Raw genomic sequence first — 17,300 nt, 5'->3', positions numbered from 1 at the left:
CAATGTTTTCCTTGTAACAATATGTAAAGCAGATAAGATAGTGTAGGTATAGCAGATTCTTCTTCCTGTTCTTGCTCAGAATATGTGGGGTCGGCGCATGTCCTTTAACCATGCTGCATAGGGATTTAGCATGATTTGACTACTGCATGTTTGACGTTAACCCCACAGCGGCCCCACAACTTGGGAATGCTATCGCTGGCATAAGACAATAGCCAGAAGAAGCCAATGGTCACCCTTTACGACAACCGCGGGAAGATATTTGTACTACATATATAAATTATCAGTTCGGAATAAACTATTGTATTGTACAGTCATTGCGACTAGCTATCGTTCTGTACTTTAATTTATTTTTTTCGTACCTATTCTAGTGATTGAGAGATGACAGAGTAGATTCACATAGCGAGTAGGTGAGCTCACGGGGCTCTAACCTGACGACGTTGCTAACACTAGCCCTAGCAAGAGCAGTGCTTAGCAGAATCTACCACCGGATCGGAATCATAACCCACTGAGAAGATCCGACGAGAAACTCAGTGGGCTGTGTCTATGGGTTAATTCACTCGTCAAGCCCTTCGTCGCAAGAACGAAGGCCAGCGATTGAGGTTAAAAGCACCGTTAGTGGATCAGGAGGATCGGGAGGAGAAAATGAAGTGTGAACTTTAAATTAATAACACATACGCTTATACTATATTTAGATCATTTCAAACCAATAGCTTTTGATGCTCATACTGCTCATACTTCGCCCAATCGTTTGTCGGCTTAGTAAAGACATCGTCACGTTAAGGTGATTTGTCAACATCAAATCTATCAAAGCTTGCATGATTGTCAGACTTCGAAAGCAGACTGGGTAACAAATAAGAGGGAAACAATAGAAAGAGTTGGTATGGCGACGAAGATTCGTAATTCGAACAAATCATATGAATCATATGACTCACAGTATTTTAATAGACTCGAATAATCCTTTGCAACGTAGTTCATTGTCGTCTTATCTTAAGAACAGACTTCAATGATATATGTATGTATGTATATGAAATTTTGATCGTTATTAATTGTTTTAAAGTTTCACATCTATTTAATTTATAAACAGTATTTGTTTAACGGGTAGTTATTACGGTTTTTAGTTTTAATGAATTTGATTTGAATGAAGAATTTTAATTAAGAATTTTGGGGTACTATTTATTTTCTTAAAACGAACTAAGCGCAGTCACGGTCTAGAAATACTTCATAAACACAACTTCGATTGGACACTTACTTTTTTACCTTTTTATTTATTTATTGCTTCGATGGGTAGACGAGCTTACGGCCCACCTGGTTGGTGTTAAGTGGTTACCGGAGACCATAGACATCTACAACGTAAATGCCGTCACCCATCTTGGGACATGACTTCGAAGTCTCAGTTTTCACAGTATAACGGCTGCCCCACTCTTCAGACCGAAACGTATTACTGCTTCGCGACAGAAATAGGCAGGGTGGTGGTACCTACCCGTGCGGACTCGTAAGACGTCCTACCACCAGTAAAAAAACACTTTCTCAAACACTTTCGTTGAGTAGTGAATTCAAAAGAGTTGTTAAAGATTTACAGTCGATGTAAATATATTTGTGAACATTATGTTTTTCTTTTACACAAGAAAAAGTAACCTAAATTATGCAGGCTATTTGATATGAATAACTTTCTTTAACATAATTTTTCCCGTATTGGTTCATCACAGGAACTGTAATGTGTTTCATAATATGTATTATAAAATTAGAATAAGATTAAATCGTATAATCAACATTTCTATTAATTATACCTAAAATTTGGAAAATCTCAAAGTAAAAATATTTTCAGTACCTTTCATTTATGATACATTTACTTACCAATACAGTTTAAGCTACGTGTATATATTTAAATGAAAACACTCAATTTCTATTTGTTACTGTAAAAACTTTCATAAAACAAAACAATCGTCAAGACCTAAATAAAGCTAACTGTAAATTTGAGATATACTATCGCCATCTACCGTGCAGTAGGTGAAGCTTTGTTATTGCGAATGAACAATATTACTTCGGAATATTTATTGTAATGAATTTATATTCGATATCGTTCGTTCTGGCTTAGTCATAATGGTTATTATATACGATAATTAAGGTTATGAACGACAAGTAATATAGCAGATTCTGTTTTGTGATTTCATAATCGATCGACACAATTACGTCACAGGTCTACATTTATCTTATCGTAATTACCAATTTGATTGCTCAAATTCAGAATTGTATTTTTTTTTAAACCAAGCAACAATTTGGAACGTCTTGTTTTTATGAAATTGTATTTAAAACAATCTCTCACACGAAATCTAGATAGTCCGTGGGAAATAATTCGTATAACAGCCTATAAATACAATTCACAAATCGTTATCAAGATCCGTGTTACAGCTAGTTCTATTCTCGATAGTAATTGCAACAGTCATATTATTATTGTTGGCCCGTTATAGAATGAATCATTCGTCATTAGGTAATTCTACGATGCAAATCTTGTATTCATTGCTTTTACTGTTCAATGCATTATTACATTAACTGCTTAAATTTTTTTTATTTTTTTTTTATATCCTCTTTTTACCTGCGTCCATCCAATGAAGATCTCTTCATTTGTTATCTAACCATGTTACGCTGCCCATGAGATCTTAACTCTAGTACTTTTATGCCCTACTGACTCAGTGCGATGACATATGTGGCCGGCTCAGATCCACTTTCTCAGAATTATTATATCATTTATTTATTTACACCAAACCTGTGAACTCTTGAAGATTAGCCAATACACGTTGTACGATAGCTCAGTTTTATGATATTTTAAAGATTTAAAGAATTACGGACTTACCGCCAACTGCTCAAAGATTTCACCACTCCTTTTTCAAATGTTGCACAAACTGCGGCAACACGTAGCGCTAGTGTCGCGCTCAGTAGATTGCGCGGGTACCGGGCAAGTTGGCGGGAGATTTCAAAATGTGAACCCCAAAATCGAACATTCCCCCCACCGAAATCCGCCCGGATTTCCCATTACGATACCAATAACAATGTTTTGATGATTCAGTTTCACAGTGGACTGTATTTAGTAAAATTATTTTAAGTAATTAAATCTAAGTATTTAAACAATAAACTTGACTTATAACTAAAAGGGAGATCACACAAAGACCTACCTTTATGTAATCTTATTACGTTTTCTGTGTCATACGATTTACTCTGTGTCCGTCGCTATTGGGAGCGGACAAAGCTTAACGACAGGACGTGTCATTTCATTATTTTTTGTACGAACTTTAACAACTCGCACGATACCATCCGCACCAGGCTTAAGCTCAGTGACTCGCGCTAGATCCCACTGTAAAGGTGGTGCATGTGATTTAATTAAAACTAAATCTCCAATTACTAAATTTCGACAGCTGTTGAACCACTTTTGTCGTTGTTGAAGTGTGTGAAGGTAATCTTGGCGCCACCGTTTCCAAAAAAGTTGTGAAAATTGTTGTACAATTTGCCACCGCTCGCGAGGTAAAAGTCGTTGCTCACTGATATCGAATGCCGGTACAGCCAACAATTCACGCCCGATCAGGAAATGTGCTGGCGTTAGCACTTCGAACTCCATTGGATCGTTAGACAGTGGACATAGCGGTCTCGAATTAAGAACTGCTTCAACTCGAGCAAAAAGTGTTCCGAGCTCTTCGAATGATAATGATTTGTTTCCCACAGTCCGTTTCAAATGTAATTTAGCAGATTTTATTGCAGATTCATAAAGACCACCGAAATGACTACCACTCGGAGGATTGTGGCTCCAACGAATATTACGCGCTACAAGCTCTCCTGATAAGCTTTCTAAGTGTGATTCGAAAAAATGCGTAACATCTGCTGAATGTTTCGTAGCCGACACAAAATTGGCATTATCTGAAATAATCATGAGACATTGACTTGTTGTAATTCCTTGCAAAGTGCTAGGACCAACATATAAATAAAATTTATGACAATCTATTAAAATGTTTGTAAAAATTGAATTTTTGAGTAAATGTAAAGAATGTTTCCTATCAGGTGAAAGACTAGAATTATACAATTTACCCCCCACCCTGAGGAAACAGTTTGAATCCATGAAGGTAATTAGTTTCCGCAAACTCTGAGAACATCTCTGACCTTTTTGTAAGGCCATAATGTCGTCCACAAATAAATGACTTTGTACGATTTTAATAATAATGTCGTGAGCCTTTCTGCTGTCATCCACAAACAGCGATCTACGTTCTGATTGAGAGACTCGACAGTTGTGGATAAACAAGTAAGACCGCGCGATTATTCTCACAAGCTTACTAAAACTAGAGTATCTGTTATTGAGGTCCAACGGTGAATATGCTTCTATGACTTCTGTTGAGACAAGTACAGTACTTAAAGTTTTTTGTTTTAGGCTTAGAGTTATAGGTTTAACTGGACCCTCTGACTGGAAGTCATTAAGCCGATGGAGGCCGTTAAACCACTCATGTATTGTTTTGCATGATGTGTTAAACACGTCTCGCAATTTATTTGTTGTACTAGAAAGCCACACAATACAAAGATGCGGGATGATAAATATCGAATCCACGTTTTGTACCGCGCCTACGTGGCTCCTGTGTCCACCAAGACTTTCGTACTCACGAATGAATTTTAAATTCAGATCGCGTTCCAACTTCTTTTCTATATCAATATATTTACGTTCTTCTGTTCCAGATAAAACACCAAGTTTATAAAAAGGTTGCAAAGGGTAGTTTACGAAACATCTACTTTTCTTATCACGGTTATGATTGCGATCAGACAATGTCCCCGCTAATATGTCATCTGGATGCTGTGGTTTGATGAAACAAATGCTTTCTGTCTCCGAGAAAGACTGCGTTTCCTGCTCCAAGTTCACAGAAAGAGCCACAAATGATTTTGTATTATCGCTTTTGATATGATGATTTTCCGTGTCTACAGTTCTATGACCCGAAATCGATACTTGACCTGCGATGACGTAGCCGAAAATGGAATGCAATGCCACCGGCATGTTCTTATCTTGTGGCATGATCTTTTCTCCATCATAAATTTGAGGAAATAGATCACCGGCCAATAACATGTCGATGGGACCCGATGTACCAAAAGTTAGATCAGCAAGTGAAAGATTTTGAAATTTACGGATCACATCATCTGAGATAGACATAGTCGGTATATTTCCGGCTATTTTTGCAACTATGACTACATCGGTAGTTAATATGGGGCTATCGTACTGACGCGGTTTTACAGTACAGGTAGTTAGCCCCAGATCCGCAATAGGCTTGGCACCTAGACCAATGGAATCGAAATCACACTTTCTCCGCCCTAGTCCTAACCTTAATGCACAGTCTTGAGTTATGTAGCCCGTCATGGCACCACTGTCAATTATAGCACGTACGAGTTGATAAATGCCCCAACAATCTGCGACGTGTATAACTGCGGTTCCGAGCAAGACTGTCGAAGTTGTAGAAACGGTAAGAGCCACCGAGCTGGCATTATTTCCCGAATTGGCACCAGCGCCAGCATCGATGTGAAGTGTGTGATGGTGCATATTTTTGCAGACTGTACAACGTACCCTAGATGGACAACTCTTTAATATATGATCATCACGCAAACAATTTTCACATAGCTTCAACTGTTTTATTTTTTGAAGCCGTTGTTCAGGAGTGAGATCACTATATTCGAAGCACCGATATATTGAATGAGGCTTCCCGCAATAATAACATTTTTTTATTTTATTTAAAGTTTCATTCGAGTTTTGTTCATTCTGAAGATTTTTAGTAGCCGCAGTTGCGGCTGAAGCCAAAGATGCTCTAGGCGCACCTACCCTGGCATTTGAATTATTAAGCTTTTTATCAAAACGACTGGTATTCTGGTAACCCTTTGCGTATATAGGTTTTGCATTGTCTATGCTTTGGTTTGAGACCGATTTACTTTCCGACATCTCCAGGATACGGACCTGGTTTTCCACGAAAGCGATAAGACCCTCAAATGTCGGAAGATCACCCGGTACACTTTTGTTTTCAAATGCGCGCCTAGTAGTTGAATCCAGATTACGCAAAGATACATAAAACAAAACAAAACTTGATAAATCTGGTATGTTTAATGATTTTAATGCTTTGACACTATCTTGACACGTTTGTAAAAAGGCATTTAGCCCGTCTGCTGACTCATATTGTAATGGTTTGAAACTAAAAACTTTATCTAAATATGTAGTCGCTAGCGCCCTCTTGTTTTCAAAACGTGTAACTAAAGAATTTCATACAATGGAATAATTTGTTGCTGTTATCGGCATTGATTTTACGATAGTGAGTGCTGGACCACTCACAGCCGACAATAAGTAATAAAATTTTTCAATATCAACTATATCAGTATTAGAATGTACTAAACTAGTAAAAGTGTCTCTAAATGTGGGCCAATTTTCTAACTTTCCGTCAAAGTGAAAAATTTCTAATTTCGGTAATCGAGGTTTTACAGTTTTACCGGAACCGAAATCACATCTAGTATTATCACTACCTGATAAATTTAGATTATCCGCGATATCACAAACAGAGTAATACATCTCATCAAATGCTTTGATTTGGTCGTATGACGGTACATACGACGCATTATAACGTTTTTGGACACAAATCATTTCACTCATAGCACTTTCATATGCAGTTCTCAAAGCGACAATATCTCTAAAACGGGCGCGAAATTGTGGCTGCATATCAGTATTACTTCTAACTACTCGTGACATCTCGTACAACGATTGTAAACGCATAAATGCCATCTCCTTGGTTGTCTGATGTGGTGCCAACAACTGATCGACATCGTCATCGGAAATTATTGCTTTTTTTCCAGATGTTGCTTTCGCCATCTTACAATTTTATTTAGGTAGGTACTTATGAATTTACAAATTAATTTGTATAAAACACAATTTAAGAATTAGTAGAATGTTATAAAATACGAATAATCAAACAACAAATATTAAAAGAAAGTACCGTTCTACCAAGTAAAATTGTAACACAAAACAATATTAATAATCAATTAATTAATATTCGAAGACAATACTACGGTTGAAAACTATTTAATCCGACAAAATTAAAGATTCTAAGATTTAACAAACAATAACAATTATCAATAAAAATATTTTATGGTTATTTTATTGAAATTTAATTTACTGCCAGTAATGGCGGCAAGGCGTCAGATATGTATACCTATGTAGTTTAAAGTTCGCAACAAATTTGAAATAAAGTTTAATATTGTAACGAAAATAATACTAAATACCTGAATACCCATGTATATTATGAATCACTGTATAAATTCCTTTATTGTAAAACACAAAACACAGAAGTTATGTTTTTCACAAAAACGCACAACTACCTACTTACGAATAAAAGTTTTTGTAGGAATTGTTTTTAGAATAATTACGTTTTTGTTATACTGAATCACTGGTATTTGATTTCGTAACAGGTAAAATCCGGCTCGAAGGACCATAAATGTACGATAGCTCAGTTTTATGATATTTTAAAGATTTAAAGAATTACGGACTTACCGCCAACTGCTCAAAGATTTCACCACTCCTTTTTCAAATGTTGCACAAACTGCGGCAACACGTAGCGCTAGTGTCGCGCTCAGTAGATTGCGCGGGTACCGGGCAAGTTGGCGGGAGATTTCAAAATGTGAACCCCAAAATCGAACACACGTTTAGACAAAATTTTACTTTATCTTTGATTTTACTAAATCATACACACATACATATATGTAAACATCATTCAATCAGTAACGAGGAAAAGCCAATTCAATTTTGAACCATATGTTTTTAAAGGTTTTTTATTGCCCAAGCGCAGACGCTGTGGGCTCGTCATTTGCTATTAAGTTATAAGAATACATGAGACGTCTATTATCAAAGGTGGCAATCTGTGCATTTGAACAAAAAAAAGGTTATTGATATGTCAATACAGATTGATTTGAATATAATCGTCTCCTTCAAAGAATACGGTTCAAAACCTGCATTAAATAAAGGTTAATACTTAACCTGTTATTTATCTAAGATGTCGTTCAGAAGAGTTTTGTGACTGCCAATGGAATACAAAGTCAATAATTCGTTTTTCTGATTTACCAATAATTGTCCAAAAGTCACATTGCCGGCTTTGATAATAGTCGACTCACATAGACATCACAACATGAACGGCATCCACCTTGTAAAGGGATCGAAATCTCTATTGCATTGCTTATTAACTGTTGCAGCCTTCAAACTAGAACGCATGATTGCTGAGATAGATAGTGGCATGACCAACCCACTGAGTTTCTCGCCGGATCTTCTCGGTAGGTCGCGATTCTGTTCTATTGGTAGATTCAGCGAAGCACTGCTCTTGCTAGGGCAATCGTTGGCAAACTCAGGCTGAGCTCCGTGAGCTCGCGTATTAAAAACTGGAATAGCACCTCAAGGCTACCAGTGATAAGTGGACAATACTCCCTACGATAATACCAATAAATATGGGTCTGCCTTTACAATATTCTGTTATTATACTTAAAGAATGCTGCCAATGCACATACTGGTGGTGGTAGGACCTCTTGTGAGTCCGCACGGGTAGGTACCATCGCCCCGCCTATTTCTGCCGTGAAACAATAATGCGTTTCGGTTTGAAGGGTGGGGCAGCCGTTGTAACTATACTGAGACCTTAGAACTTACATCTCAAGGTGGGTCGCGCATTTACGTTGTAGATGTCTATGGGCTCCAGTAACCACTTAACACCGGGTGGGCTGTGAGATCATCCACCGATTTAAGAAATAAAAAAATCTGTTATTCCTTTCCAAATATGTAACTTCAATAATTCCCTATGTCACAATAAAGAATGTGTTTTTTTAAGTTTCGATGTTCGCGTGTTATTGACGTCTATGAATTGGATTACAGAGCTATCGCGGCCGCAAGCCACTCGGCGGCACAGCAGGAGTTCCCGGAGCCCCAGGAGTAGCGGTCCCCGGTGTGGCGACCGCCGCGTCACCAAGTCCCGCGCCGCAGACCCCAGCAGCGCCGAGCCCAGCGCCCGCCACCACGCCCGCCATGAAGCAAGAGCACCCCAGCCAACCTATGGTCAGTACCAACTCTCTCATCAATTTAGAGTAACAAAATCACACTGAAGGCCACCGTCATCGTAGTCCTTCGATCAAACGGACCTTTTCGCGAGAATAAATGCTCAAAGTATCTAGTATTTTAACTAGGTACCATCGTACCACCAATACTGACCGATCCATTATATATTGTATTTTTTTTTTGCTTAGATGGGTGGATGAGCTCACAGCCCACCTGGTGTTAAGTGGTTACTGGAGTCCATAGACGTCTACAACGTAAATGCGCCACCCACCTTGAAATATAAGTTCTAAGGTCTCAGTATAGTTACAACGGCTGCCCCACCCTTCAAACCGAAACGCATTACTGTTTCACGGCAGAAATAGGCAGGGTGGTGGTACCTATCTGTGCGGACTCACAAGAGGTCCTACCACCAGCTTAAAGCTAAAAGTAAATTTTGATTAATCCTTATATACCTTCGATAACTCTTATCGTATAAGATGGAAATTCAATATACAATAATACTATATCGTTAAATGGCAATTGATCCACTATTTTGAAACTGACCACGTAGGTAAATCCGCTAATTTTGTAAACGGTGATACTAATTTTGAAATACGTAATATTGTTTCATTGATAAATTAATGAACTACAAAATAAAATGGATTCGAATTTGTTAGGTACTAAATTTTCTAATCCGATATCCGTGACCACGAAATATTTATAACGAACGTCGGAAATGAATAGCAAAAAAAGATATATCGCAAAAATACTCAGTAACTTTTGCGTTGTGGTTTTAAATCGTGTCAGCGCAAAAACGAATTGTGATCACTTAAATATGAAATAAACGAGTCTTGCTCTAAAAGCGGATTAAATGGAAAAGTATTTAATTAAGAAAAGCGTCCGGGCCTATTAAGTATGACGGCCGGTGTTCGTATATAAGGGATTGGGCGGACGAACCGCCCTACACTGCGACCCTCAAAGATCCTCTGTGTAAATACTTGAATGGTATTATCGTGGGGCAAGAATACCAATGCCATTTTTTTTTAATTAACCTGAGACGAGTTTGCAATATACTTCCTTAATTGCATCATTACTAACCTACTTAAATATTGTTTTATATAATAATTAAATATTATAAGTTTTTATAACTAAGATAAATCAAAAATTAGCATAACAAACAAGCCGTGAATTTAATAGCGCTTTTAAAGTAGCATAATACTGTTCGATTATCGAAATAATTATTACGATAACATTCAAATTTCAAATTAGCATTAAAATAAAGCACACGCGAAATAGCGCTTGCATAAATTATGGTAATTTAAAATATCGACTACTGGGGTTGGAATAGAGATTGAATACAATTAAAACTAAAAATGTTTTGATATTCAAATAGTAGATAGAGCCCACAGCATTTTACTTAGGCTACATGTGGTAATGAAAATACAAAAATCATACAAACAAATCAGTACCTATACCTACAACAAACAATTTCCATATAAAATGAAACACACAATCCCGAGCACAAAATACAGTCTCTAAAAAATCTCATTCTTAAAGCAAACCTTTCGCTTCTAATAAAAATACCTCACAAAAATTTCCTCCCAAAAATAAAACAGAAAAGATCTTGGAAAATGTAAATTGAATTCTTTCAATTTTCTCCGCTAAATAAAACACGGTGCTTTAAAAAAGTTAGGCAAAATCTTAATTTGCCTTATCTGTTTCTCATTGTGCTCGCTTTTAAAATCAACAACGTTCTAATCCTGTTTTGATAAGCAAATTGAGTTTGTTTACCATACTTAAGGTTGTTACGTAATTTAAATGTTGCCTTTTTCCCCTACCTATTTTTCTGGCCTATGCCTATGCGGCTTTTCCATCTTTTCGCGGACGGGTAGGTGAGCTCATCAGCTCAACCTGAGAGAGTTTGCTAACACTAGTCCTAGCATGAGCAGTGCCTAGCATAATCTACCACCGGGTCGGAATAGCGACCCACTGAGAAGATCCGGCGAGAAACTCAGTGGGCTGGTCTATGGGTTAGTTCGCTCGTCAAACTCTTTGTCCTGATCGACAAGTTCGACGTGGAATAAATATTGCCCAAAATGCATTTGCGACGGCTACCGAGTTTTTCGAAAAAGCGCTAATTACTTTCTATGTCACAAAATTTGATGTAAAATCAAATAGTTTTTAATTCAAGCATTCAAAGGTGTTACTAAGTCGCCACGAACTTACCATGAACCATCCGGAATACAGTTTCACCACTGAGAATACTCGACAAGAAACCTACAGCCCTTTACCAAATATATGTACAAGACAAGATTCACAAAACATTTTTCAAGGTAATGTGAAACACTTAATCGAAAACTAGACAAGTGTCGGTATGTAGAGTTCCCACTCGTATTTTTTGTTTCAAACGTTTTGGCTACGTATTTATGTATAAATTATGTCCATTCTATCAAACTAAAACAATTTTAATATGTCAAATTATTTAAATTAAATGCACTGGCTGAGATACGATGCAATAAGAAGTCGGAGTTGAACATTTTTAATTTTCACGGAACGATGCCAACTTTGACAATTCCCGAACTCGTTTGTGCACGCGCTAAATTTATTGTATCCGCCTCCCTCTCGTACTTTTGCGAAAAATTCTTTTTTTTTTATACGTAATTAATAATAGTGTTTTTAGCATATGAAAATTAAAGTTTAAATAAGTTTTAATAGACGTATGTCGATCTAAAACTGTCTTTTGTTTGGTGAAACTTCGTTGTCATTCGTCAAACTCGTCACGTGATCTTTTTGTTTAGACAAATTTGACTGTATCTCTAAAACCTCATTGTTTATCCATTCACCATCTAAACATATTTATATTTCTTTTATCGTGACAACTAAACAAATTGAAATGTTCGAACAATAACGCCCTATCAAAGGTTAACAAATGCTCTCAGCCACTAACACAATAGTAACAACCAGCATAGTTACAAACGTAAGACCATTGTTCCTGTATCTGAATATAATTCATTTGCCGCGACAGAGCAAACAATATATTATATATTTGTTGTTAGGACCGATGAAATATTGGCAATTTCGAAATATTTGCTGGGAAACGATGCTATTGACCTTTGCACGTACGATAAATGTATTTTTATTACTTTAGATCGGCAACCGAGCTTATAGCCCACCTGGCTTTAACTGGTCTGAGGGTCCTTCGACATCATATCGTTAATGCGGCTTGCCCAAACTCACCTTGTGTTACGAGGTCAAAGTCAAGGTTGCTTGCTGGTGACGAATGGCTGGTGGAACAGCAATATAGATAAACGCAATAGCTTAAGGTAGTAGGAGCAAGATTTTCTCCGGTGACGAGTTTTTTAATTGCTTAGATGGGTGGACAAGCTCACAGCCCACCTGGTGCTAAGTGGTCACTGGAGCCCATAGACATCTACGACGTAAATGCGCTATCCACCTTGAAATGTCAGTTCTAAGGTCTCAAGTATAGTTACAACGGCTGCCCCGCCTTTAAAACCGAAACGCATTACTACGGCATATTGCGTTGCTAATAAAAATATGACGGGATCAAACAATTTCTTAATGCGCTTGTCAAGTCACATTTTTGTTTCTACTACTCCAGCCTCTTGCGGACACGGGAAGGTGAGCTCACGGGCTCAACTTGAGAGAATTTGCTAACACTAGCCCTAGCAAGAGTAGTGCTTCGCAGAATCTACCACGACGATCTGCTGGATCGAAATCGCGATCCACCGAGAAGATCTGGCGAGAAACTTAGTAGGCTGTGTCTATGGGTTAGTTCGTTCGACTAATCGACGAAGACTGTGGCCGATGTTTCACGGCACATACGACACCAAACACAGATACAACCAAAAATGTAAAGTTTTCTAACATATACATACGTATGTACATACATACATACAAAAACGTAACACTTTACGTGAATCGTTATCGCGTCTTATACAATATAATAATAACGTTATAAACAAGACTAATCTCGTTACGGTATCTCATTACGGGGACATAACAAAGTTTTAATTACGAACGCACGTCATGTTAATAAAATATAATATTACCGAGCTCCGCGAGTTTGCGCTGAAAATTAAAATCTTAACAACTTCTTAAGTAACGTGCCAAGGGATGTGCTGTATACGTATTCGGCATTCGGGATTTTTCTAAAATTCCGATTCTAATTGTTTCGAAAAGATGATCAAATCATATTATTATGAATTATAGTTTCATTTCTAAATGATTTGAAAAAGTAAAAGATGGCATTTGTCTTACTCATTACTCTTAGCCCACTGAGTTTCTCGCCGGATCTTCTCAGTGGGTCGCGTTTCCGATCCGGTGGTAGATTCTGCGAAGCACGGCTCTTGCTAGGGTTCGTGTTAGTAACGTCGTCAGGTTTGAGCCCCGTGAGCTCACCTACTAGTTGAGGTTCTGCTGATATAGTCTCTCAGCTTAGGATTAAAAAAAAAAACATTACTCTGAATAAGTAGGTCTAAGAAATGTATTTCTGTGGACTCTTCATATTTTTAAAATTATTAGGTAAAATAACTCAAGTCGGCCTGGTATTTAAACAATTCTTAATAGCCAATAGACATTGATACGTGAACCCTATCCTGGATGAGGCGTTGAGATATTGCGTAGTCCTTATTACCTTGTATTAACGACTGTTATACTTTTCGGACGGGAACGCAATATTACTTTCCAGCAAAACAGTAGAACGGTGAACTGATCTGTAAAAGCCTTTAAACACCTTCTACTATCAAAATTTTAAATGTCTTAATTGAATTGTTAACGTTATTCTAATTTACATAAAGCATACAATAGATTCATTTTAAATTACCTGATTTGACGTTTTCAATTTTCGCGAATTCGGTACAACGAAACACAAACCGAATCACGTAAACGCGGTGCTAACATCACTATACATAACATTATAATTCGTTCGGAGAATGTTGTCAGCTTCAACTGTATCAACTTTATACGTACGAGAAAGTTTCGTAATTTAATAATTTAACTTCGCTTTGAAGGAAAAGGAATCGGTTTGTCGGAATATAAAATGTATGTGACGTACATGCTGAAAGAATCAGTCAGTAGAAAGCATATGAAAGAAAGTATGTTTATTTAATAAATGCTCTTTATTTATTAAGCAGAACTGATAAAGAGTTCGGTCTAATGTTGAGTATCAATGAATTCTTGTAGTTGGTCATAAATGAACTTACTCTTAATCAACAGATAACAAATCCAAGTTAACTATGATCTTTTTTTTGTCCTACCTATGCTGATAGCCTTGAGAGGCTATTTCAGCTATTTCTTCTATTTCAGCTTCACCCTAACGTGTAGGTGAACTCACGGGGCTCAAACCGGAGTTTTGCTAACACTTGCCCTATCAAGAGCAGTGCTTCGCAAAATCTACCACCGGATTGGAAACGCGACCCACTGAGAAGATTCGGCGAGTAACTCAGTGGGCTGTCTCTATGGGTTCATTTATTCGTCGAGTCCTTCGTCGCAAGCGACAGGTTCGGCGATGATGGTGACCGGTGCTTGAGGTACCTAAAAGCACCGTTAATGGACCGGGAGGATCCGTAATGACGTGTTTTGGCCGACGTCGACTGTTTACCATTGGGTCTACAGGATCGGGTATGGACTATGATCAGTCGTTGGTTCGTGTAACTTACGTTTAAACGTCGTTTAAACTGATCTTTACTGAGTTATCTGTATACAGCCGATGACTTTTTGCAGCCGACAGATAATTAAACTCAAGTTGAGTTAAATCACATGACCTTGGGAGCCAATTCATTTGTTTTTTTTTTTTACTAGATAAGTAGTTTTTTTCCCCTACCCTATTCGCTGGTAGCTTAAGAGACTATGCCAGCTATGCCTGGACGGTTAGGTGAGCTCCCGGGCTCAACCTGAGAGAATTTGCTAACACTAACTCTAGCAGAGCAGTGCTTCGCAGAATCTACCACCAGAAACTCAGTGGACTGTGTCTATGGGTTAGTAAAAGTAGTTGAGCCCATAACTTCGTGGCAGAAATAGGTAGGGTAGTGATGCACATCTGTGCTAATAATACACCCTTAAAAGAGTTATTTTTGCTTAGCTATGTCGGTTTAAAAAACACTAATTGGATCGAAACACATAGTAAAAAATTAAATTCATTTTTTAAAACTAACAAAAAATTAATATTGTTCACACGTTTTGTATACAATCAATATTTCTAGTACATGTTACGTATTTTTAGCGTTTATGTAATATTGAAAAATTGAAATTCGAAAATTGAATCGCAACTGGCCAAGCGGATCCTTCTCGAACAATGAAATGTAAAAATAAATTGTTTCCACACCACTATTATCTAGTGTAGTAGGTACGTTTGTTTATTATTAAAGAGATAAACAGTGAGTCAGATGCGTACGCCGACCTCGGTCAATGTGTGATTACGTTACGTTCACGTCACGTATACGCCCAGCCTCGACACAAATTGTACTCATAACATTAGTGTGAAATTCTTTAACAAAAAAAACGTGACCCGTAATTCCTGAGTTAAATATTTTACTCAGAAAGAATGAAGCACAATCATAAATAGTTGCCCATGTCTGGTCCATAACTGCCAGTCTATAAGTTCATTGGTACATGAAAACAAGCGAAGACGTATTTATTATTACTACTAGTGGTCCTCTGGTAGTCGAAATTCGACTATAATTAATTGACATTATAAGCTTGTACACTATTAGGTATGGTTCTATTGTCAAAGACTAATATACTTTTTTACTCACAGATTTCGCTAAGATTACACTTTAGACTAATATTAATAAAGACAAGCAATATTTAATCTATTCTCAATTTGACCACAGACTATAAGCAATAAGAAAAGTATGACAATTAACAAATAGTACCTATGCATGCGTGTGTGTGTCAAATACATGGTAGTGTGTGTAATGTTTTTTTAATTGATTTAATGTATTTTATTTGCATAATTTAAAAAAATATTAACAATTTGCACTCCTTCGTAAAAAGGAGTACAAAGTTTTTGCTTCACGTATTACGAGCAATATATAGATAGTAAATATAATTTATACAACAAAGTGTTCTTTGATTGGTGAATGTACAGTTAACATGATAGAAAGAATCCTTTTGTTATTACAGGCTATAAAATAATCTGTGTGCGAAAATCACATTCAAATTCGTTTAGCAATTGTTACTTTGTCTGAGTAACAAAGATCCAAATCATTCAAAGCATACAAACAATCACATTTATAATATTACTATAGGTAGATACAGGATGCTCGGAATCGAATGTTCAACTAGTTTAAGATTAAGCTTACTGGTGGTAGGACCTCTTGTGAGTCCGCACGGGTAGGTACCACCGCCCTGCCTATTTCTGCCGTGAAGCAGTAATGCGTTTCGGTTTGAAGGGTGCGGCAGCCGTTGTAAATATACTTGAGACCTTAGAACTTGTATCTCAAGGTGGGTGGCGCATTTACGTTGTGGATGTCTATGGGCTCCAGTAACCACTTAACACCAGCTGAGCTCGTCCACCCATCTAAGCAACAAAAAAAATAATTTTATCGATGAACGAATAAGTCTGATATTTTGTTGCCTTTTTAGTCTGGTTATTGGTGGTTCTGATTCCAAAGTTCGATAATCCGGATGTAATATAATTATTTTGCATTAGACCATTGTATTTGCACCTTGACACAGTTTGAGGCTGTTCAAGCCGGAACGTTTGTGTACTATTTAAGTATCTACTTAATACCCAGGTAACCGGTACTCGTCAAACTTGGCAAAGAATCCGACCTGCAATCTAACCCATGCATCAGCCCGGTGAGTTTCTCGCCGGATCTTCTCAGTGGTTTCGATCCGGTAGTAGATTCATTCGCGAAGCAGCTGCTCTTAGTTTACGTACATTATCAGCTGTTGAAACAATTAATTTAAAACAGTTGAGAAAATACTTTTAATCTAATTAACATTCATAGTCTTATCAGGTTATCAAATGAGGCTGTTTACGAGTGTTGTGTTACTTCAAAGACTTCCTTGACTAACGCTAAGCAAACCAACAATCGGAATCACTATTTAGAGCGTTGGTAAGCTTTTAAAATAGTTTTATGTCTTGTTTCAGGCACCGATGCCGTTCTACGCAGGCGACCCTAACAGATTCCCAACGACGTGGCAGACTGATCCGTCTCAAGGTACGTATGAGACTAAAACTAATTATACACGACGAAAGTATGAATTG

At 37.4% G+C, this 17,300-nt stretch overlaps 1 protein-coding gene across 5 annotated transcripts in view; it reads left to right on the top strand.

Moving 5' to 3' along the window:
- The window catches only part of LOC101743969 (methylcytosine dioxygenase TET), a 158,666-nt gene that overhangs the window by 130,096 nt on the left and 11,270 nt on the right, over positions 1 to 17,300 (top strand). For all 5 annotated transcript variants that reach the window (XM_038019059.2, XM_021347027.3, XM_038019061.2 and 2 more), the window contains 2 exons: positions 8,909 to 9,088; positions 17,184 to 17,253. In XM_038019059.2, the coding sequence (XP_037874987.1) occupies positions 8,909 to 9,088; positions 17,184 to 17,253 (250 nt within the window). The remainder of the gene's footprint in view (positions 1 to 8,908; positions 9,089 to 17,183; positions 17,254 to 17,300) is intronic.

The sequence above is a fragment of the Bombyx mori genome, chromosome 22 (genome assembly GCF_030269925.1).
Source record: "Bombyx mori chromosome 22, ASM3026992v2".
Lineage (NCBI taxonomy): Eukaryota > Metazoa > Arthropoda > Insecta > Lepidoptera > Bombycidae > Bombyx > Bombyx mori.
Note: the sequence above shows the minus strand (reverse complement) of the source record. Positions and strands in the feature narration are given on the sequence as shown.